At 36.4% G+C, this 25,000-nt stretch overlaps 1 protein-coding gene and 1 pseudogene across 8 annotated transcripts in view; one reads left to right on the forward strand and one right to left on the reverse strand.

Annotated features, from left to right (window-relative positions):
- The window catches only part of nrxn2b (neurexin 2b), a 539,034-nt gene that overhangs the window by 8,120 nt on the left and 505,914 nt on the right, over nucleotides 1-25,000 (reverse strand). For 5 of the 8 annotated variants that reach the window (XM_060864253.1, XM_060864252.1, XM_060864256.1 and 2 more), the window contains 3 exons: nucleotides 22,667-22,756; nucleotides 10,235-10,557; nucleotides 4,446-4,521 (listed from right to left, as the gene is read on the reverse strand). In XM_060864253.1, coding sequence (XP_060720236.1) covers nucleotides 4,446-4,521; nucleotides 10,235-10,557; nucleotides 22,667-22,756 — 489 coding nt within the window. The remainder of the gene's footprint in view (nucleotides 1-4,445; nucleotides 4,522-10,234; nucleotides 10,558-22,666; nucleotides 22,757-25,000) is intronic. The other 3 variants (XM_060864255.1, XM_060864254.1, XM_060864258.1) reach the window with 1 other exon arrangement.
- LOC132841758 (gamma-crystallin M2-like) lies at nucleotides 5,154-6,017 on the forward strand (annotated as a pseudogene).

Below are 25,000 nucleotides of genomic sequence, written 5' to 3' on the forward strand. Positions count from 1 at the left end.
AGATTAATTCAAGGTCGTTTAAGAAAAAAATAATTTAATCATTTTGCCCACAGAGTGCATAAGCATGTTTTTTTTCTGATGATGATGATGATGATGATGATGATGGCAGCGGCATAGAACAATCAGACATTCTATTTGATAAAGAACTAAATTGATTAGGGTTCCGATCAATGTGGTAGAAAGCATGTAGCTATCCAACAAAATGATCATTGCCTCAGATTTACAGTGTGAAGAAATTAGATAGAAGATCTAATCAGTTTCTTTCTGCCCCTGAATTTAGATTCAGAATCACTTGAAGGGGGTTCTCCCAGACCACCTCACTATTAAATCACTGGTGACTAAAAAGGTACAGTTTGTCTCCTTTGAACATTTATGAACGATTGACATGAAAGCTCCTAGTTCTGTACGTTTAGTCCCAATATTGAAAAATTATTCTAGATTATTTTTCAAGGGTTCTTATGTTTGGAGGTTTAAGAGTTCTTATGTTTAAGGTTTAAAATGCACAAATCTGAAATAAAGCCTTTATTCATATTGTTTATGGAATCAAATTGAAATTTAAATTCAGGTTCGATTCCATCCGCTGAGCCAATGATAATAAATGTGCCTTTAATTTGAAATACCTTTGTAATTATTGATTTCACCGTTTTGTACATTTAATTTAAGACTGTAGTGGCACGTTTCTCATTCACCAAAGAACTAAATGTTTTTATATTGAGAGTCATAAATATACTTTTTTCATTAACTACATCAGGGTGAAATTATGAATAACGATGTGGATGTTATTCTAGCAATTTCTCCACAGCTCAGTAGTTGTAGATGCTACTGCAATAATCTTCTTTCTTTGAAAGAAAAATAAATAAGATAAAATATAAATATATATATGGTTCAGCGGATATTCAATGGTGTTCATGGAGCACCGATTGACATTTTGCCACAAAGTCTTTAGTGCACAATTTTCATCTCAGTTTAAAGAAAATGAGAATTGGGGTTTAGGGCTTGTTGTAATGGTTCTGCGAGGCTCTTAGGGAAAGCTCTCTAATCAAAAATGTTTTACTGTTCTAATCGATCTGTTTATGGCCATGAGGGTTTACTGCCTGCTGGCGATTTATTTTACTGCAGCACTTGAAATAGGAAAAAAGTCCAGATATTCAGATTTTGCATGTTATAATTTAATAACGTATCATCGGTGCAGCAGATCACTAATCTGGTATGATTATTTGATTCTCTTTCATTCACAGGCGACTTATAATTACACCCTCCGGTGTCACCCAGATGAGGATGAGGTTCCCTTTTGAGTCTGGTTCCTCTCAAGGTTTCTTCCTCTTAAATCTAAGGAGCTTTTCCCTCACCACAGTCACTACAGTCACCTCAAGCTCGCTCATTGGGGATAAATACAAACATGTTTACATATAAGTCTAATATTGGGCTATACAAATAGGCTACATTTGATTTGAATTGACAGCTCAAACTGATGTTCTGGTAAATCAACGAATTTAAGCGGTTACTCAGTCAGCTGCATTAGAGATGGGTAAAATTCAGATGATCTACAATAATATAGTGTTGTTTAGCCAAAACATCCTGTCGTTATTCTTATTCTTATAATTAGCTTGTTAATCCATTTGAATATGTGAATCTGTGGCTAGGAATAGGTAGCAGGACTTTCTGAAAAATGTACAATAAAACACGCAATAAAATGTTACAACGTTAATAAAGCACACATGCTGTATACACGCCTGCCAGAAATATAGACATGGTATTAAAATAAACCTTTTCAAGTCAAGTCAAGTTACACAAAAACAAAAGACACACAAAAACAAAAGGAAAACTATTGTTTTCAGTATTTAGTCAGTTCGCCAATGTCCAGAACATTTCAACCTTCTTTATATCATTAGGTTTATGCATTTAGACTTCCTTCGTCAATTAAAATAAATTAGGGCTGCAATCTAGAGCTTGAAATGGATGTTGCAAAACAGAATTTATATTTTTTGTTATCTTTTCAAAAGCTACAGCCAATTTTTAACCTTCTGGCAGAGGCAACCAAATTCCTGAACCGTATCAACCTCTTTTAATACATAAAGCATAATAAATATGGACTATGTGCGCACAGCATGCATGTTTGTGCGTTTGAGGGATGTCTAAAGGATGCCATTGTTTGTGTTTGACTACATTGTGTTGTTGGCTCATTAGAAAGGAGAGAACCCTAAGCCAGGCTTCATTAAATAGTGTAATTAGGGATGTCTAACAAGGGCAGAGATTAATTAGCCCATAGAGATAGACTGGGAGGAATGGGGTCTGTGAGACGTTTCACAAGACCCCAAGATCATCATCATAATACTCTCTATGCTTCTTTGTTTTCTTTTTTTTATTTAATCCAATCCCTGTTTCCTCAGGCGCAACACAACAGGACACACGTGTCAGTAATCAGCAGTGTTTAAAGCTGGAATTGCATCTTGCCCACACTCTTTCTCTCCAAAGCCCCTGTCTCTGTGGTGTTTAATGACCGACATTCCCATTGTGTAACATGGCTATGATTGACACACAAGGAATGGTTAAATTCAAGGGTGCCAATACTTTACAATAGGAAAATATAAGAAAAACATTACTGGAAATTTGAAGTTAAGATGCAGGGTAAATTCAAACAGTCATATATGGAGATATATATGGTACAGGATGCTGTTTGAAATTAGCCTTGACTTTAGCGTAGTGAATTCTTAACCTATTGTTGGTAAAGCAATCATTTGCATTGGGGCAAATATCAGCATGTAAATAAAATTTGACGAATCTAAAACATTAGGTTGTATGATAAAAGTGTGATATTGCCGCATAAACCACATTAAAAACAAATATAATTTGCTGATGCAGCCTTCACCAAAGATTTGGAAAACATTATCATTAAATATTCATTCTGTTTTAGCTAAAGATATTCTTTATTAGTACAGTACTTCTTCTTCTTCTTCTTCTTCTTCTTCTTCTTCTTCTTCTTCTTCTTCTTCCATTTGGGAATCAATGGCAACCCATCTTTTTTTTTTTTGAACTATAATAACTCCACAATGTATGCTGCATAAACACAAGTCCACTTTCTCCTGATTCTTGGGGTCACGCGGAGTTGAGCTGAGCTGAGTTAACAATGTTAATTTGGATTTTCCGCCATTCAGTTATTCAAAAACAGATTTCCATGTCTTCTACAAATTTGTGTTGTTATTACCAAAGTAGGAACACTGCAGCATGACAAAGTTTTGCTTTATATAAAACAAAATTTGCCTGAGAATCGCTCAAGCCATAATGCGCAAATAGAGTGATGTACTGTATTCAGTAAATGACCTTGTACTAAGGAACAAGACTAAATCCCCTATAGGGACTATTTTAATTCTCAAATTAGTCTTCAGGTATTCTCAGTGGAAAGAATTTGTTATTTGCCAAAGTGGACTTAACCTCTGTTCTAAAAGATCAGTTTAATCCTCATTCAATTTTGATCTAGTATAGTCTAGTCTATAATCTTGTCACATGTCTTTTATTTTGCAACATCATCTAAAATTAGCTTTTTTTCAACTTTTGAGGATGATGATGATGATGATGATGATGATGATGATGATTGTTTATTTATATATGTTTTTATCTTTCATACAATGTTGTGATAGTTGCCTTTGACCAACACAGCCCTGATTAATTAACCTTTTTCTGCTCAGGAGGAAAAACTGCTTTGATGCATAGGTCAAGAGTTGAATTAAATCCAAGCACTGCCAAGCTGCTGCTGTTGCTGCTGCTGCTGCTGGGTCCTTGAGCGAGGCCCTTATTCTGTAGCTATTTAGTTGTATAAACGAGGTCAGTCTGGATAAGTGGACTGTTGTCTGACAAATGCCATAAATGTATGTGGTACAAGGGTAACTTGACAATTACAATAAAAAGAAGAGTAGAACAATGGATTTGTTATAGAACCTGATTCTTTTGTGGAAAGATTTTGTGCTGACGCTCAGTTCTGCTTGCTGAATACTTGTTTTTTGTGCGTGTGTATTTGGGTGTGCACGCAATACTCATTCTCTTAACAACCCGAGTAATATCTTAGCATCTACTCTAAAAAGAACAATTTTCAGGAAAAGCCCATCATTTGTTCTAATTTGTATGAACATTTTTTTGAAAGAAAATTTGAAGTAAAATACACTTAATTCTTTTAGCCTAATAAAATGTATCTTGGCTGTTCTCAGTCATTCCAGCTTCAAAAAACAAAACAATAATAAGGAAAAAAAAGCAACTCTCTCTGCCACACTCTTGTAAAGGTAACAGGGCATGATGTTACATGTACAATGTTAAAGTAATGGCAACAATACTGACCAATCACAGCTGTATTTATAATATCCTAGGTTTTGATCAATATCTCTCTATCTGTGTGTGTGTGTATGCCCCATTAGTCTCCAATAATACACCCCAATTTAGAAAAACGTACTCACCGCCAGGCTCACACTCCTCTAAATCCTCATCATCACTAGGACATTCTGCTGACGCTACAAGCAGATCATCTGTGTTCTGAAAGAGAGAAGGAGAGAAAGATGGAGAGATTGGGTTGTTAATCTTTTTCCAGTTCCAGGCTACTTGTCTGTGTTATGTATAATTCTGTATTGTTTATGTATTACACTGTACTGTATTATTTTTTTTTGGTATGTATGTATGTATGTATGTCTGTATAAACAAACAAACAAACAAACAAACAAACAAACAAATAAATAAATAAATAAGATTATTAAAATAGTAATAATGTGTTTATTACAAATATTATTAAATATTCATTTAAAAGTATTATTTAGTATATTATTATTATTATTATTATTATTATTTTTATTATTATTATTATTTTGTTGTTGCAGTTGTAGTTTGTTGTTGTAGTTGTTGTTGTTGTTATTGGTTTTGCTGTAAAGAAGAAAATGCTCTTACATAAAAATCATAAAAGTCTTTTTTCAGAATTTTAGACATTTAATGAAAATCTATGGAGCCCTAAAATGCTTAATGCTGTAAAAACAACCTAAGCATGCCATTCCAATGGTAAAATAATACCTTTTTTAAAAGCCATGAATCTACTGACTTGTCAACTGGAACTTCTGGAGACTGTGTCACATGGAAATGTGGTGAAAGCTCTTCAGATTTCTATGGGCCTCTGTGCTATGTTGCTTAGTCAGGAGTCTTTACAATAGGAGGCACAAATTCTTTAGTCTTAGTCCACATATAAATGCAAGGGTTAAACCCCACAGGATGTCAGTTCATCAGTTGGAACCAGCTTGAACAAATCAAACCAGCCATCATGACTATGGGCAAGGTATTGTAATCATCAACGATGATTAAAGAGATTACACAATTATATTGTCTTGTTTTTATTTATTAACATACAATTTGTCATTTTTTATTAAACAGGTTATCTTCTATGAGGACAGGAACTTCATGGGGCGCTCCTGGGAGTGCACCGGTGATTGTGCCGATATGCACTCTTACATGAGCCGCTGTCACTCATGCAGGGTGGAGAGCGGCTGCTGGATGGTCTACGACCGCACCAACTACATGGGAAACCAGTATTTCATGAGGAGGGGCGAGTACGCTGACTACATGAACATGTGGGGCTGGGGCAACAACTGGATCAGGTCCTGCCGCATGATCCCCATGGTACGCTATTAGACTTAACATCCTTTTTACGATACATATATCCCAGTAGGTATGTTTGTCCAAAAATGACAGTGTTTGTCCTCTTCCCCAAACAGTACAGAGGATCCTACAGAATGAGGCTCTACGAGAGGGACAACTTCATGGGTCAGATGATGGAGGCGACGGATGACTGTGATTCCTTCATGGATCGCTACCACTGGTCCAACGGCTGCATGTCCTGCCACGTGATGGACGGCCACTGGCTCATGTATGAGTATCCACACTACAGAGGCAGGATGTGGTACTTCAGGCCTGGAGAGTACAGGAACTTCAGGGACTACGGTGGCATGAGGTTCATGAGCATGAGGCGCATCATGGACTCCTGGTATTAAACCAGTTAATCGGGTTATTATGCAAGCAAACTTTCAATAAAAAATAGACTTAAAACATCATTTGCTGCTGTTTTTCTTTCTGAATATACTTCATAATTAAGCAGTTCTTTATTTCTTGGATAATTACTATTCTATTATGGGACCAATATTTTTTGAAGATGGGTATTTTGCTTTATATGTGAGCACCTTTTAAACTTGTTACTAATTTCAATTTAAGCTATAAAGTTCCATTACAAATGATGATGTTTCTTCCAAATGCACAGTAGAAATGACTGATAACGTCAATACTCGCTTTTCTAATTTTTTTCCCAGTAATCCTTTGTTCAATTTACTTATTAACACAAAAGATTCAAATATTCTGAGGTCAACCTCAGACAGAAATTCTCCCTTAAATCTGTAAAGAAGCATCATATTTTATCCGTCGGTGAAGGACATTCTGATTTTCTGTAGCTTTTCACCACCATTTCCATACAATAATTGATGCTGGCATTTTGATATCTCATATAAAATGTATTTTAAGCATAAATCCACCACCATTTAGACTTTAATGATAAAATAAGTGCAGACATTACAGATTCATTTGCAAACGACATGGTCACAAGCTTTTAGAGCTTCTATGAAAAATTTCTCAAATTGAACTCATTTGAACTTGAACTAGAAACCCTTTTGTTTGAGCCACTTCTTGCTTTTTAAACAAGCTTAATATGTTACACTGTATGTGTACCTTTCATTGTTCATAAAAGCATATTACTTATCCATGGATTTTTCAATTTTTCAGTCTCTAGTGCCCTCCGAAAGTATCGGAAAATCCGATTCTTTTGCTTTTGATATAGGATTCAGCTCGTAAGATGAATGAGATGCTAGATTAGAATTTAAGCTTTTGCGTGCTGATATTAATATCTTGATGTATCAAACAAATTGGCATTTTTGTTTGAACCCATCCATTTCCAAGCAGTTAAAAAACATCTGAAAATGTGATGAACTGTGTTCTTGCCCAGGTTTGCGCCACTTGATTGATTGTTTAAGCAGATGATGGCTCTAAATATTTACTCTTGGTCTGGGTTTCACCTGTGGGTGGAAACTGCAAGAACCTGTCAAAGTTTGGAGAAAGAACAAATCTGCTCATGATCTAGAACAAGCACGATGAAGGTAATGTCATGGCTTGGGCTTGTATGTCTGATTCTAAAACTGGCTACTGTACAGTAGTGTATAGTTTTAAACCTTGTATGATGTTCGTGTTTTTGTTACTCAGCCAGTGTTCATGGGTCTGGTGGACCCACTGCATTTTTGGGTTTTTATTTCAACACAATCAATGTAATAAAAAATGTAATAAAAAAAAAAAGAAAATCAAATTCAATCAAGTTATGAGTGGGAAAAAAATCAACAAATTTACAAGGAAGCAAAGTTTTTCAAAACTATTGATGTTTATGAATATGAGTCAAACAGACCCAAACAACATACAAGGTTAAAAGTGGAGCATAAACATTGTGGAAGTCTTGTCTTAAGAAATTTAGATGCTGTGAAATTCCTGATCTGAGTTGACCTCAATAGCTTCAATGGAGTAACATATATCTGTCTGCTTAATCATGTTTTTGGCATGCTACCTAACTCATCATTCTTAATCGCTGACATTGTTTTTGAGCTGCTCAGGTCCTGATTGTAAGCTATTTTCATATCTAGTCCTTGTAGGATCCATAAAAAAAAATATACAGTCATTGTTTTTCCATTGTTCTGTTTTTGGCTTATTATATGTATTGGTTTGTAGCCTCTCTGCCCATCAGGCACCATTCTTTTATTTTTTTTGTTGTTTTGTTTCAATAAAGAACTAAGTTACGCTGAACATAATCCAGAGTAGTGTCATATATAATTTCCCCCAATAGAAGTGGTTACAAGTAGAAAGTGGAAGACACTACAGTCCTTTTTTTGTGAAGAATAAAACAGAAAAATGGCTCTGCACTATTTTTTTTTTTTTTACATTGATCTATGGAAAAAAATGAGAGGTGAAAACAATTTATCTAGCATGACACATTTACAAACCGTACAATGGACATCATTTATTAAGATCTACAGTATACAACAAATGTGGAGTTCTTGACACTCTAATTTGTTCAGAAAATAAATTGTGTATTGTGTACACGGGGACGTGGTAGCTTAGTGGTTAAGGTGTTGGACTACTAATCGGAAGGTCGTGAGTTCAAATCCCAGGGCCTCCAAGCTGTCCTCCTGGGCCCCTGAGCAAGGCCCTTAACCCTCAATTGCTCAGCTGTATAAATGAGATAAATGTAAGTCGCTCTGGATAACAGCGTCTGCCAAATGCTGTAAATGTGTAAATATACAGAAGAGGACACATTAATTGTGGATATCTCTTGACTGCTTGTATAATCGATGATGAGATTTGTATAAATCAGTCAATGTATTAATAATTTTTTTGCATAAATTTGTCATTTTGTATGAAATATCTCCCAAAAAAAACAAATCCAGAAATCAAGCCAAATATGGTTTAATTAGGAGATAAGAATGGCTCCTTAGGAAAGTTAATAGTGTTTAGTGTGCGTCTGTTAGCCAACTGGCTGTGATACATAATTGGAAGCATGCCTAGGATCTTTTTCACCATATTGTCATTGTGTTGTTTTTAGCTCAAGCTGAGTTTAGCCTTTTATGGAGTTTTCTAGGTATCACTAAATGTAAATCTACAGCCGTGTCGTCACTGTTTTCGGTCAGTTGTGGCGGATCGGCTTTTTCAACCAACACACGCAGGTACTGTATGGACTGAAAAATTTCTAAATTTGGTGGGAATTTTAAGTCTGGTTTGACTTACAAAACATTCACACCAAACTTCAGTGAAAGATTGACCAACGATAGCGAAGAAGGAAAAAAACTTAAACGTGGTTTTTATTAGCATCAGTTTCATCACATAGAAAAACTCTATTTCTGTTTTTCAGCATTGACGGTAGAGCTCAGCTAAACGAGACCAAGAGGAAAAAAAAACATCAAAGAGTACAAACAACGTTTTCTTTAACCATCAAAGTGTTAGACGGCAAGATCAAAGACACGTGACGCCTCTCGATCTCTGCACTTCTATTCTTCCATAAAGACAGGTATGATTGAAGTCCTTCTTCTCTGTCTCACTATGACAGCTGTTCGCTGTTGTCTTGTAAAAGCAGGAGGGGAACATGAGAACATTTGATGTATTTATAGTTCCAATGCAATCACATCCTCCTGTTCTCCAAACTGCTTAATATAATACGCCGTAAACCATCAGCAAAGAAAAAAGTTTCATGCGAATTATTTCTTTAATTAACCACCAAAAAGACAGTTAAGACATTAGTTTATATTAATTAGCCACTGTGGACTTATTTATTATGCAAACAATGATCCATTAATTCAGCTGTTAATTGTTTTCCCAACATTACTAGTGTTAGCTACGTCTCTGTTTTTTTTGTGTGTGTGTTTCAGTGCATAATCAATAATTAGCTTCTTCAACATTATGCACTGTTAAGAAAAAAAAAAACAGCCTGGGGCATGCTACATTCAAAATTTCACTTTGAGCTAGAATTAAATAATAAATTCAAAGCAGAATTGTTTTGTTGGCAATGTGTCTATGTTTATCTATGTTTAACATTCTGTCTGATCTAAAATAAGGGAGTAGTATTGTACTGTGGCATGAAGCTATAACAATAAATTAAAAGGGGTTGGCAGTGGCTACGTCTTTGTCCCGTTGACTGAACACTTGTGTGTCACAGGCTAATAGCCACTTCACACTTGAACACTTTTTCTAATGCTCTTTTGGGATAATTAAGTGTTCCTTCCTGCCTTTATTCAATTTGGACAATAGCACAGCTTTGCGCTTTTCACACTGCCGTTAGCAAAGGGCACAGACGAGAAAAAAAGGGATGAGGGGTAAATCTAAAACTGACTAATAAAGACGGATGAATATTTGATTAGGTGTGACGGTATGTTTATAGTCTGTGTTGTGTGCACGTTCTCATCTTTATTTAACTCTCACCCTCTTTCTCCTCATCTAATATTAGCACCTAACAGAAATCCATCTTTTTACTCTGCTGTAATAATAATAATAATAATAATAATAATAATAATAATAATAATAATAATAATAATTTAAGACCAGAGAGGAGGAAAATTCCACCTTATCGCTCAGCATGTAGTGCTGAATGTTTTTTTTTTTTTAGTTTTTTGTTGTTTTTGTTAACCCTCACCTGTGTGACAGTGTCTCTCATGGTGGGTGAGCGCTGCTTGCGAGTGGTGGTGGTGGCCATGGTGGTTGTAGTCTCCATAATAGTGGTGGACATGTCTGCAAGCGGCGTGGTGGATGTGGTGTCTGTGGTGAGGACCGAGGGCACTTCGCCCACCAGACGCAGGTTGCCCTGCACTTGCACGTTCGGGTCACTCTCCGCCGCTAGCTTTAGGACCTGCAGGCCGTTGTAGTACAGACCCGAGATCTGACCCTGGAAGTTGCGGCCTTTTTCACCACCGCCGATTTTTATGAACGCCTGGCTGTTAAAGATCGTCAACTGCCGACCTGTTGGGACGTTGAAAGAAAGAAAGAAAGAGCGAGGAAGAAAGGGGGGGATAAGAGAAAATTGTGGGATGAAAAAGGAAAAGAAGGAGGATTGAATATAGAAGAGACAGTGAAGGGAATTAAGAAAGAGGAAATAGTAAGGTGTCTGAGTTTGACATTCTATACAACGCACACCATAAAATAGATTCATACAGCAAAGAGCCTCAAATCTCTCTTGATTGTCCTGGTAACACTTAGGCAGATTGGACACGGACACAACCGAAGGCAGCAGTTAGACGTGCAATTATAACGACCTACATACTTGTCCTATCAAGCCTCAGGTGTATTAGCAAGACAAGAGAGATTTGTTTCTCCTCTATTGTCTCCTTTGCCGATGTCAGCACTCTGTTCCTGTCTTCTTCAGAGCTCAAACCGACAGAGGGAGCGAGGGAACGACCTCTGACGAGGTGTCCCCCTGCAGCGTGAGTGATGGACAGATCAGTAGGAGATAAAGAAAGATAAAATTTACTGTTAATTGCCGGAATGAGAGATACAAGATGGGCGGCCACACAAGACGTCATTTTTATGGATGTAAGCAATTTGAGAACCGATATTTGTGCAAATGTCTCCGCTCATATGATTATTTCCTTCGCTAATTTGCTTCCCCTCGGAATTCAGAATGGAGAAAATACTCCGGATGTCCAGTCTTTAATTCAGTTAATGCTGACTGAGCCTATTATGTACTTAATAGCCTTGTTTGTGCAAATCACAGTTCATTGATTTTAGTGTCCATGTGTGCATCTGAGTGTCTGTATGTGTAACACTACATTGATTTCACTGCTCTTGTGAGAGTGTGCATGTATGAGTGACAGAATAAGCTAAGCTATTCCATTAGGTTGACACTAGCATTAGCGGATCATTATCAGATCAGCCCATCTGCCTGAACCCCAGGAGGGATGCTGATGACTTTAAGCCATAATGACGCCGGCACAGATGACTTATGAACCGGAACTTTCTATGAGTTCATTTCTCACCGCGGTAAGCATTTCTGAAAAGGGATGCTAAAAGATCTTGAAGGTGTAGCTCTGATTTTTAAAGGAAAAGAAGAAGGGCACAAACAGTCCATTATATCTGGCTGATATTGGCAAAGGAGAATACACAAACAACACGTATGCACACACAAAGTTTGTCTCTCACATTTCTGGTCTCTCTGAATAAGGTATCTCACATAACATGCTTTGCATGAATGCACCAGTTTTCTCCCATGCCCCAAAAACATTCCGGTAGGTGGATCGGTGACGCTAAATTGATCATAGAGGTGAAAAATTGGTGCAATGGACTTACATCCCATACAGACTCACCTCCAGTATCCATGAATTTCTACATTTTCAATAAAAAATTCAATACAATCCTTTAGAGCAGGTTCAGAGCTTGACATAGAACTAAGAGATAAATTAACATGAGGCTTACAGTATATTCAAGACAGCAAGACCGCAGCTAGACCTGGGTCTAGACCTGGGAAAGATGAATCTCTTAAATCTCTTTGAAAGGGAAGCAATGATAACCATGTCCAGAAGCCTTGAAGGTCCGTCAATTTGAAAATCAGCAGCTTCCCATAAGCAATTACACTGGTTCTTTTGTAAGTCCTTTATAAGCTCTATGTAGAAGCTCACAACAGTGTGTTTGACTATCAGAAAGAACTATCTGTAGGAAGCCAAAACTCCAAAGAGCGTATCCAAAGAACCCTCAAGGAACCCTGGATAGAGTCTTGTGTTGGCTGAAATCTGTAAGAAATATTACATAGTGCCTATACTTGGTGTAGGAAATCCTATAATGTATTACAAGAGAGTTCTTTTGAAGTATTTGAAAAATATTGCAGGCAATGTGTCACTGAAAGAAGAAGATCACAGTCATATTTGTAGTGGTAGATTTCCAGAAATTATTCCATGCTCAGAATGAGCAAACAAATTAACTCACTTTGAGATCAGTCCTTAGGTAAAAATCTGATTCCTGTCCAGATACCTGTTTACCTTTTCAGTTAAAATGCTGCTTTTTAAAGTTTGTAACTACATAGAGAAATATATCAGGAAAGGAAAAAAATGCACTGGACTTGCGTTGGTGGTAAAAGCATACAAATTCTTTACAAAGGTATAGGTGCTCCTACTCGGCTAAAAAAAAAAAAACATACTGTGACAGATGGTGAAGCACTTTAAATTCTTCAGGTGTATTAAAGTAGAAAAACTTTTAGAAAAAGTTTTTTCATTCTGTATAATACAAAGATTGTTTGCTTCCAGGTTTGTGGAAACAGCTTGGTAAAGTCCAGAGCATGGGGCATTATGGTCAGGTATCCATAAATGCTTGACCATATAGTGCGTATATATGCTAATCGAAAAAAGCTGTATGTTGTGGGTAGACAGTAAAATTATTTCCAGGAAGGAAAGCTTGTTGCATTCTAACTAATTCTATTTGCTCCTATTCTATTATTTATTATAAACAATTAGTGTATATTGTAGGATACACTAATTGTATCCTGTAGGATCCTGTAGGATACACTAATAGCTGTGTGCCATTAATCTGTTTGGTGTTTGGTGTTACCTGGTCAAATACAAAGTGGCAGCTTTCTAGAGGCATGAATTAGGGCAAGAAAATGTCATCTAGACAGTCTACCGAGTTTCATAGATGGGTTTGAGGCTGACTTTAGTAAAGAAAGGTCCTAGCATGAGAAAACAGCAGCATTGCTAATTTTATTCCTTGTGTAACAGCTGGACTGACATGCTACAATAGGCAAAAAAGAAAAAAGAAAAAAAAAAGTTAAGAGAGAAAAGAATAAATGGACTAGAGAGAGACTCATTTTTTGGGCTACATAGAATTTGTAGCTCATAAAATACTGTATGAGCATCTCTCCTACGAAGTTGAAGAGGCTCGGGACTAAAACCTTTATTAGGGATACGCAGTTTTACTCAGCTCATCTAAAAATGGAAGAGGTGAGCAGGAAGATGGACATGAAACCAAAGATTGGTGTTTCAGTAAAGATACTGTAGAGTATCTAAAGAGCTCTGAAAGGCTCCAGTACCTCAAAATCTCCAAAGGGATTTGTTGGAGAACAAAAAATGTATTGCATGGCTCCGTACAGAATTCTGGTCCTGAGAGGATAGAGCTTGCTTGCCAGCCTTTCAGTTCCTTAGTGAAGCAAAGAGACAAAGTTTTCCAACAATAATTTGTACAGCATCTCCTTGTTTTTATGACTTTAGGTGCAAGAATCATAGATTTAGGAAAATATATCAATTCATCGTCTTACGTTGTGTTACCTTTTCTCCAAAAATGCTTCCACACATTTTTTGCAATATAAGAACTTTTAAGAAAGTTATGTGTTGACTTAAAAAAAAAAGAAAACATCCATTTATATATATATATATATATATATATATATATATATATATATATATATATATATATATATATATATATACATAAAATGGATGGGTATAAAAAATAAAATAAATAAAATTATGGGTATTGGATAGATAAAAAAATAAAATGGATAAATTCAGTTAAGATGAATTATTAATAGAAATATCTATATTATATACAGTAGATAATTATTATGACTAAAGATCTTTTGAGATTATGAGCAGATTATTTACTTCTAACGTTTTCCAGCAGGTGTATCGTTCAGTGGAATAATTCACATGGTGCCTGTGTTGTAATTTAATTCATAACCTCAACGCCATTCAGAGACACAGCATGCCGCCAATTCCCAACTTTCCAAGGATACTACTACTACTACTGCTACTGTAAATGAATTTGGAGTGAAGTGTGTGTGTGTGTAGGATACAGTGGAACAATGTGATCATGTCCTGACAGAGTGATGGATGAAGGAGGGTTAATCATCTAACTGTGAGACATATGTCTCACTCTACACATGCTGAGGAATTTAATTCACTGATCACAGGTGAATTCTTCAGAATGAGACATAAGGAGGAAGAGGAGGAGGAGGAGGACATTATATATTTTTAAACCACAATGCCAGAATAAGAACATAAGATAAAAGGAAATGAGAGGAAGGGAAATATAGCACAGAGGAAGGACATGAGCAATGCTAGGAATGATCATCGATATACTTAATGTGTACAAAATAACTCGAATGGTGCTTTCATCTCAAGGAAGATGAGATATAAAGGCATCTTCATGTTTCCGCTGATGCTCTGAGTTTTATCAAGAATTTGAGCTCTGTTAGTTTATTTTTTTTATTTTCTCCCATAGTCTGACACATCATTTGCAGTTAGAAAACATACAGACTTTCATAAACTCTCCTATGACAAGTGGCAGCACATTAAAATGCTGCCTGTAATTACGCCGTAGGTTATTGAAGTGTGTGTGTTTGTGTGTGTGTGTGTGTGTGGGCAGAGCATTGCTATACTTCAGTGAGTAATGCACAGTTTGCAGGTCAGCCTCCGGGACTCACAGGAACCCGAGCTGCGTGCACATGTGTGTATTAGCCTGTTTGCATGGATTTCCTGAAATCCAACAGAGTTAAGTAGGTATTAACCCAGGTGACAAGGTACAAATGTGGCAAATTAAAGGTTCTCTGATGGTATCATTATACACCATGTGCACCAGGTGAGTGGCTGCTCGTACCAATTTACCCAAACACGGAAAGGTCTACTGATGGCAAAGGCCTTTTCTTTAAAATTCTCATGAAAGACAATCCAAGGACATGACTTGGAGGTATTTCCTTCTCTCTGTCTCTCTCTAAACAGGATAAAGGTGGCAGCCTTTTATTTGTTTAGTGATTCTGAAATGTTCCACTGCCACACAAGCACTACAAAATCGAGAACATGGAGTAAAAAAATGAAGAGATAGACTAAAAAAAAAACACCATATGTCACTTCCTTGCAAGAAGATTTTTATACTTACTACTGCACAATGTAGTGTATAATATACAGAATACACACTGGTTAATGTTATTGCGTGTATTTGTCCTGTAGTATTTGTATCATCTGTTTGCACTGGGTTGCACACGGTGGACAACTTCCTTTAAGTCTTTAGCTCTGTGTTGTTTTATGTAGCATCATGGTCCTGGTGGAACGTTAGTTCATCTCTCTGTGTACCGCGTCAGCTATATAAAGATGAAATGACGATAAAAGATTCTTGATTTGACTTGACTTGGGATGTCTGATCATACGATTAACGGATCCAGTAAAAGATAAAATCCAGTCAGTTATTTGTACTATAAAGGGGATGCATGGCTATTTTTACAACAGAAAAAACACCTAATCGACTAGTATACTATAGTTAAAGCCATACTCAGCTAAAAACAGCTATATTTTTAGCTTCAATTATATTGTAAAAATAAAATCTTTAGGATGTATGAATCCTTAAAATGCATCTATGAGACCTGAGACTGAAGCAAGGAAGCTTGTGTCCAAAAACAGAGCTTTTTTTTTATTGCTTAATGATTGGTTTTTCTGGAATGGAGGATTAAATATCTACAGTAGTATCTGGGATGTCTCAGTACCATCTGAGAAACGAGTCCTGATATCAGCAATAACTACTGAATCTATAAATAAACAAGTCCATGTAATTCCTAATATACTTTAGACTATTGAAAAGTGACAAATTGGGTCATCTTATTTATGGTTTTATGTTTGAGAAAAATATGTGTGAATGTTTTCCCACAAGAGTCTTGTTGTCATAAGAGAGAAATAGACAATCCTTGATTCTTTAAGTATTTCTCATCCCCTGCATTGGCAAGGGCGAGGCTGCCAGAGTTGATTATGGAAGTGGGAGGCAGTTATCTCCTCAGCACAAAGGCGTGTACTGGTAATTAAGTGCTGAACTTTCTTTTTGCTGCTTTTCAAACAGCACAAGTAGGCGATTTTCCAGCATTGTGAATCAGTATCGTTTGAGAAAGAAAGGCGTGAGGAAAATTGCTCCTGACAGGAGAAAGTTAGGTTTGGAGGCGAGGAAAGAAAACGAGTAAGAAAGAAAGAAAGAAAGTGGACGCTAAAGTTTTACTCAAAGACTGGCGAGGGTGGACTGCGTGAGCTCCTTGGCTGTAGAGAATATTTCCCCAAGATCACAGCAGTGTTGGTGCATGTCCTACCAGGGCAACAGTCGACAAGCAAATTGCATACTGTACTATGGCTCCTCAGCAGGGACCGAAATTCATCAGAGAGAGAGAAAGAGAGGGGAGAGAGAGAGAGAGAGAGAGAGAGAGCGGGAGAGGGGACAGAGAGAGAGAGAGAGAGAGAGAGAGAGAGAGAGAGAGAGAGAGAGGGGACAGAGAGAGGGGACAGAGAGAGAGGTGGGGAAGAGAGAGAAAGAGAGAGAGAGAGAGAGTTGGGGGAGAGTTAGAGAGAAAGAGAGAGAGAGAGAGAGAGGGCAATGCAAAATGTTAACAAAAAAAGATAGCATAGAAATAAAGCCATCAGCAATCAAGCAGAAAGCAGTGTGTTGACGCTGTTCTGTAGGCGGACTGCCGTGCTGTACCAAGTTTTAGACAATGTTGCACAACACTGAATCAAGTGCGAGGGTTTTTCATTAGTAATTAACGTGACTAGAATCTAAATTGAATAATTTGTATCAAGGGTTAGTCTGCCCCCCCGACTGCCTAAATTTTTGTTCCCATTCTCTCGGTTTAAAAAGAATAAATGGTCAAGATGTGCACAATTTCCCCTTTACTACAAATAACTGGTGTTTGATGTTTGCTTCTTTAGCTTTGCATGAAGCTAAGAGGTCTGGTGTATCTCGTTTCAAAACTCTTTAGTGTTTCATGTGATGTCAGACTTTAAACATGAGCTTTCAAATCTTTATACAGTACACGAAACTACACAAAGAGAACATGGATCGTTTGCAGATCTTAAAATGTCAAGGAAGGATGAAAGGCTTTCCTTTCTATTCAAAGCTTAAATTCTCACATAGATACACTGCCATTTTACAAAATTGTTGTGGAATTTTTGAGAAAATCGCACACTGGTAGGCAAGAGTAAAAAGGCTCACGATCTTTTTTTGCTGCTGCGCAACAGGACCCAACGTTCCTTAGCATGGGAGAGGAAGAGAATTAATTATTTGTAACATTGAGATTTTATAAGTATGATTTAAACACGGACATCTGAAGAAGAGAAAACACCTTGATCAGAATAATCTTACCCTTACCAAGGTCTGGCCCTCTAATATTTTACAACACCATTCTCTGGTAACAACAATTTCTAGTCACAAGCAACTTCTAGTCCTGCACAAAACTTCTTAGTAAAATTTTTCATCACACCATCCAAACATCCATTTAATTACTTACATATTAAGAGAAAATAACCAACTCCAGAGCATGTGATGCATTTTGCACACATCTGGCCATAAGCTTCAGAATCATCAAATATCTTGCACCATTTTTATTTATTTTTCAGGGAACAAATGAAAACCGCTGTTAGCTCTTTGGAGCAATATTATTAGTATAGTAGTAGTAATAGTAGTAAAAAATACTTTCATGATATCTTTGATCGTGTTTGCATGTTCGCCCAAAAGCCACTGTATAGAAGAAATCTTTGGGAGGTTAGTTAAATATTCTTTTCCTATGTAACGATGTAACAAACAAACAAAAACAAAAACAAAAAAAGTCTGGTTTTCTGGATTAGGATAAGAAAGACTTTTATTTCATGTTCACTGCCTTGTATTTTGAATTGCACTAATAAAGAAGCAAATATTGGATGCCCAGGTAACCGTAAAGCATACTTATAAACAGTGGCTCATAATCCTGTGCCGAAGATTCCCCTCTTATACTCTGCTCCACACACCAGATAAATCATGCTCATAATTACAGCTGTTCATGAGCTTAATCAAGAACGTTAGACTGCGAAAAATGCGGTTTGCATACAAAACGGCAAACTTCTGAACCAACGGTTATAAGCCTCTCAGAAGAAGCCTTCATTCTGTACCAGAAGACTTTTACTTTAGTGAAACATAAAAAAAAGACCAATTTTTTAAGTTTATCTGTAACGTCATGCTGCTTTATTTCTCTCCCAGTAAGCAGGATTAGCAAGGCTTTTCTTTCCTTTCACTTGCTTTCATTGTCTCTGTTTTTGTATATATACTGTATATATACATACACGACTCTTAAGGAAGCCGTGTTCGTTGATTAGTTTCCAGAAAACACATGTTCTGTAGAATTTGTACCATGGCATTTTCAAATTTTTTTTATTTCTTAAAGAATTATACTATCCGTCTATAGTTAGTAACGTTGGGAAATGTGTGTGAAACAAGTTCATATGATCAGTTACATTATTACAGCTGGAAATATTATTTCTTAGTTAATAAAGTGAATAAAACAAAATGGATGATACAAAACAAAATGAAAAGCGCTTATGAAAACATGGCAGAGAAGATTTGGAAGATTTATCAATAATTAGTTTTATTAATAGTCATTGATTATTTTGATTATTATTATTAGCTATACATTTTATTAGCCATTAAAATAATGTAACAGAATTATTTTTTTTTTTGTGATTTTTGATTTTGCTCTTTTTTTTTTTTTTTCAAAATTTCTGATGCAACCTCCTGAATTTTAAAAGTCTTCTTTGAGGAATATTCTAATTAAATTGGCGAAATTGCAAGCACATGCTATATACTCATGCTACATGGCATGTCTTGGCCCAAACCTGTGGAACATCTGAGGCAATTAAAAATATATATATTTAAAAATAAAATATAATATTTTTTAAAATATAAAAAAAATATATTTTCAAATATCTTGGATAATTGTATGATTTTGTGTTGTTTTTTGTGAAAGGACACTAATATACCTGTGATTTCAGTTGTCAGCGCTGTACCTGTAGGTATGGAAAATTAACATCTCTGACCAATAAAACACAAGAATTCAGCAAAGCTTTGGTAAAATTGTTTTCTTCAACCAAATATTTAAATCTAAAAGAGTAGAAGTGGTGAAAAGTAGGGACTGTGGGAGACAAATAGGAGAGGATTAGAGAGACAGGGAGAGATAATAGGACAGGAAGCTAAAAAACAGAAGGATGTAGGGATCAGAGAAAAAAACATAATATGGATATGGAACAAATGGAGGGATGAGGGAACGGAGGAGAGCGGGTTTAAAAAACGAGACAACACAACTGAGTGGGTTTCACTGGAACTGAGCCGTTACAAAGTTTAGGAACTTTTTTCCACTTCATCGAGCTTCTATAACTGCCTCCGTTTTGGATTTATAGCTCCCTCTCTGAAACATGTCCTACACGTTCTCTCTCATCTAACTCAATGTCGGGATTGATACTGGAGATATCTATCAGAGAGGAAAAAAAAAATCCAACACACATCAAAACTCTCTCACTCACTCATTCATTTTCTACCGCTTATCCGAACTACCTCGGGTCACGGGGAACCTGTGCCTATCTCAGGCGTCATCGGGCATCAAGGCAGGATACACCCTGGATGGAGTGCACACACACTCTCATTCACTCACACACTCACACACTACAATTTTCCAGAGATGCCAATCAACCTACCATGCATGTCTTTGGACCGGGGGAGGAAACCGGAGTACCCGGAGGAAACCCCCGAGGCACGGGGAGAACATGCAAACTCCACACATACACAAGGCGGAGGCGGGATTCGAACCCCCAACCCTGGAGGTGTGAGGCGAACGTGCTAACCACTAAGCCACCATGCCCCCTCACATCATAACTCTCCGAAAAAAACAACAACAACAAAATAAACACTTTTTTACTGTTGAGAAGAAAATTCTTATTCTTTAGTACCACCATTTCTCTGGATCAGCTAATTTGGTGCTTTCATTAAAGAAAAAGTCATAAGCGAACAAATTCCCATCGACAGCTGAGGTGGGAGATTTGAGATTGTAATTTCAGAGAGACCGCACAGTGTGAGAGATCAACAGCAACAACAAGAAAAAAAACAAAACACATTCAATATTTCATTTGAACCAATAGACAGGGTGAAGATTCTTTCATGCACAGTTATAGACATGATACAATTTGATATCACGTGGCACCACATTTGCTAAAAAAATCAATTTTCACGAGTCTCATGAATATACGTCGCAAACGTCTTTGTGGTCACGTTACAATAAACGTTAAAGGGACCTCATTTTTACAAAAATCTCGTAAAACCTTGAATCATCCGATGGTTAGAAGTCAGATTATTATGTATAAATGTATAAATGTGCAGCTTTTCTACAAACCGTGTCAGGTTTTAACCCTCTGAGTTTGTTATGGAGGTAAAACCAGGGTGGTGGTGGTTGGGGAGGGTGGTGGTGTTTCATGATGCTACATGACTAGTTAATTTTGGTTTAAAATGGTTAATACCTGGTTAGTGGTGCGTTTAGGAACCTCTTGGATACAATTACGGTTATAAATATATTTATCCAATTTTTTTTTCAAAGGTTATGTGCATTTAGAAATCGGTTTATAACTGAGAGCTTTGCCTGCTGCAATGTAAAAATCATAAAATCCGGGTGGGTTTGACGACCGGAGAAAAGGATGGGCAGCTCTCAGAGTTTAGATCGAGGTTGGATTCGATTTGCTGTTAGGTGGTTAAATTCTGCCTGTCCTCTAAAATCTGTCTCTCTTCTTTCTGAATTGTTCTGGTTATGACTCTGGCTTGTGGCTTTAACCCTTTGAGTTGAAAGAAAGAAATGAATTACTGTAACAACCCCCTCCCTTTCTCACATTTACATCTCCTACTCTTGTTGAACTAATATCATCAACACTAATTGACCTATTCATGCGCAGATTAAAATAATCGTATACACTCAGGCCTACTATAGTCACAGATAAATATCCAAATATCCCAGTGTGTCTACAAAACAAATCCTTCTTGCTAATGATTTCTAAGCAACATGCGCTTCACCGCCTCGGTATCTTTTACTTGGAGGAGTAATTACGGAGGAGTCTGAAAGACTTTACATGGCGGATAATTTAGATATCTTACGAAACGTTTTGCTCGGCTAGGACGAGGGGAATAAAATATAATTAGGTCGTTCCATTAAGATGACAAATGCTTCAGTGTGACATCTTAGATATCTCTAATTCAGCATTTCAAACAAATTAATGTGGTTTACAATTTCATGCCTGAATTGGTGCTTAATAATTAATAGCATCGGGATGATTGCTTGGAGCTTTACACTGAACTCAAAAAATAGACTTTGTTTCTCATTGTGTAAAAATGACAAATCTAACATGCCTGTGTGTTTTTTTTTTTTTTTTTTAGATATCTATAACAGTACACAATTTATAATAACTCAATGCTGGCTGAATACTGCTACTGCTTTTGCCTTTTTTTTTTTTTGAAGAGAAAGGGAAGGTATTTTCACACATTTTTTTTTTTTTTTTTTTTTTAGAAATTAACCACCTACGGCATCACCAACAATAGCGCAAGTGCATAGTGGGGTGTCTGGCACTCAAAGGGTTAAAGTTGAATCAATTTGAAGAGGGCAAAATGTTAAACTTCAGTCCCTTTAACTTTTAAAGACGCTTATAAGGCTTCAAACCGGAATAATTTTTTTTTTCTTTATGCAAACAAGATCAGAACTAGATTAATGCTGTTAGAATTAACAAGAATGAGAAGAATTCACAACAGCCATGTACACTGGGATGTATAGTAAAAGGGGAAGGGTTGTATGCTGGCTGTTACTGGGAGGTTAGAGGGATGTTATGTGCTTGTTATTGGTATGGTTAATACTCCGAAGAGGTGCAGTCCCACATCAGGATGTGCAAAAGACACTTTTTTTGGAACACATGTGCAGTGTCCATGTATATAAATTACTCGTATGTAAATCAAAAACAATTAAAAATTTCTTTAGATTTTTTTTGTTTATTCAGAGAGAAAAAATCTAAAAAAATTGCACTGAAATCTATCACGATCCTCAATTAAATAAGTTTAGCACTCATTTAGCACTTGTTTTAAAGAGGCTGATTAATTACCATTGATATTAGTACACATTAACAAACTGGGTAGTTCATTAATTCTCTCATTTTGGCCCTTCGTTGTCAGTTTGTCGCCAAATGCCTGGGAATTACAGCAAGCAGCGATGGGTCTGCCCCTCTTTCAGAGATGTGGTTAAGTCAATTAGACGATTAGCTCATTAAGTGGGATTAATGGAGTTTATTACCTTTGTCGAGTAGCCACTCGTCTACTACCCGACCAAGTCTGTATGGGATTCTTTGTCTGGCAATAGCCAGGCGCTCATTATCAAAGTTTCCTTTAGAGAATTTGGAGAAAACAAAAACAAAGCAAAGAAAAAGAAACAAAAAAAAAAACAACAAACAAAAAAAAACAAATTCAGCATCTTACAGTCTCAATGTTCATAGGTCAAAGAGTTAGAGGTCAGAGGTTAGAAATAAACAGGAGTTTAGCAGGTTAATTAACTTTAAATCAGCTTTAGTGTTATGCTTTCTTTGGTTAAATGTATTTTTTTCTTTTTTGTTCATGGTTAGAAAGTTAACAAAGCTTTAGTTACCATGTGTTTTTAAAATAGTGGTTTAGTTATGAGGTAATGAGTTAAATATATTTATGAAGAATTTAGAAATTCATTGTTTACTGGTTCATAGTTACAGGAAAGGCTCATTGTATAAAGCTAAACACATTCAAAATGCTCACTTTAAATAAAATACAACAATACAATCATTAGAAACAATACACAATGAAGGTTTATGGATATATAGCATGTTGAACATTTTCATACTTTCAGTAAAAGGAAGATGTTTTCTGCATTGTGTGAAAAAATTACAAAACACATTTAATTGAGCTTTGATAATTTAACCTCAAAGGAATAGCAGTTTTTTTTTTACTGCTGTGAAGCTCATCAAAATTGTCTTTGATATGAAATATCGATTGAGTTTTACCACATCAAAACTGGTTAAATAAGGCGTATGGCTGTCAAGGAAACAAAAATTATAACTTGATAAGTGTCTCACACACACACACACACACACACACACACACACACACACACACAAGATCTTTTTTGATATTCCACATCCATGAACTATGTGTCTGCTGTTGGTAGAACCACTTGGAAACTTTCACACCATATTTGAACTGTCGTTACTTCTGTCAGCTTTGTGCTTTGGCTCTTCGTCTGTGAACATTTGAAAACTTTGGCAGGAACAAATTAATTAGTGTTAAGTCTATAATGATCTCAGAAATTAGGCTAAACTATCAGTACCTCAGGAGCTCTTGGTTGCTTAATTCCACTTAGATACAAACTGTTGTAGAAAGGACATTATTTACATTTACATTATTGACCTTCTGTTGAGGTGTCACCCAAATGAGGATGAAGTTCACTCCTCATCAGAGTCTGGTTTCTCTCAAGGTTCCTTCCTTGTATCATCTCAGGGAGGTTTTCCTTAACTTAAAATTTTTATTGTATGTTTCTATACTTCTGTAAAGTTGCTTTGAGACAATGTCAATTGTTAAAAGTGCTATACAAGTAAATTGCACTGAACTGAAATAAATTCATTAAATCCACTGCCTCAATTTGTCAATTTTCTTTTTAAAACGGCCTTCATAGTTCACTATATTAACTATATTCACTACAATGAACTGTTTATCTAGCCATTGTCAACACTGTTACAGAACTTCTGATTTTCTCCATCTTGCCCCAACCAGTTAGGAACACAGCAGTTAAATTCACACTTTTATTTAAATTTTATTTGCAGTTCTATTTTCTGGTCTATATTCTAATGATACGCCAAATATTTAATGATCTGTGTCTATATAAAGAGAGAATTATTTCATTATTTCCTCTAATGACTGCAGTGTTGACTTTGACAGTGTGTCCTTTAACCTCTATTATACTCTACCCATCTCTCCTTCTTTCTTTTTCACTCCCAATGCCAGTGAGAACAGGCAACGTTGGAAAATCAAAGTTGTCAGTTCTTTAATTAGTGGAAGCAATCTTTTCTTCTGTCTCCCTCATTCCCTCTTTTTCTCTCTCTCCCTCTCTCTCTAATGAAGTCGCTCACTCCACTGCCACTGACTCCTTAACTGGTAGCGCAACTTGACTGCAAACGAACTAATCAAAACCCCTCAGAGGAGATACCCAGAGTCCCTGGCTGGCTTCCAGGAATGGCAGCCACATGTGTCAGTGCTGTACTATCTGCATCATCCTGGGTAAGCATGCTTCATTAGCAGGTAATTACAACCTTGCGAAAACACTCGATGTGCATGGAGGCTTCCTTTAGTATATTTCGGTGACCAGCTGTTCTGTTGAGGTTTGGTTTCTGCACTGTCCTACGTGGAACAATCTTTTACATCTGGAATGGGACGTTCAACAAGAACAGGTCAGGTGTCAGGTGTCCGTATACTTAAAATATCTATTTCTACTAAAATCTAGTGACCAAATTTAAAACACCACAACCATAACAAATAAACAAATGAATAAATGAATGCTGTAAAGGAATGTGGATTTTGTTTTTTAGTATGACTTTCAGCTAATATGTAT

Source organism: Tachysurus vachellii, chromosome 2 (assembly GCF_030014155.1).
Source record: "Tachysurus vachellii isolate PV-2020 chromosome 2, HZAU_Pvac_v1, whole genome shotgun sequence".
Classification (NCBI taxonomy): Eukaryota; Metazoa; Chordata; class Actinopteri; order Siluriformes; family Bagridae; genus Tachysurus; species Tachysurus vachellii.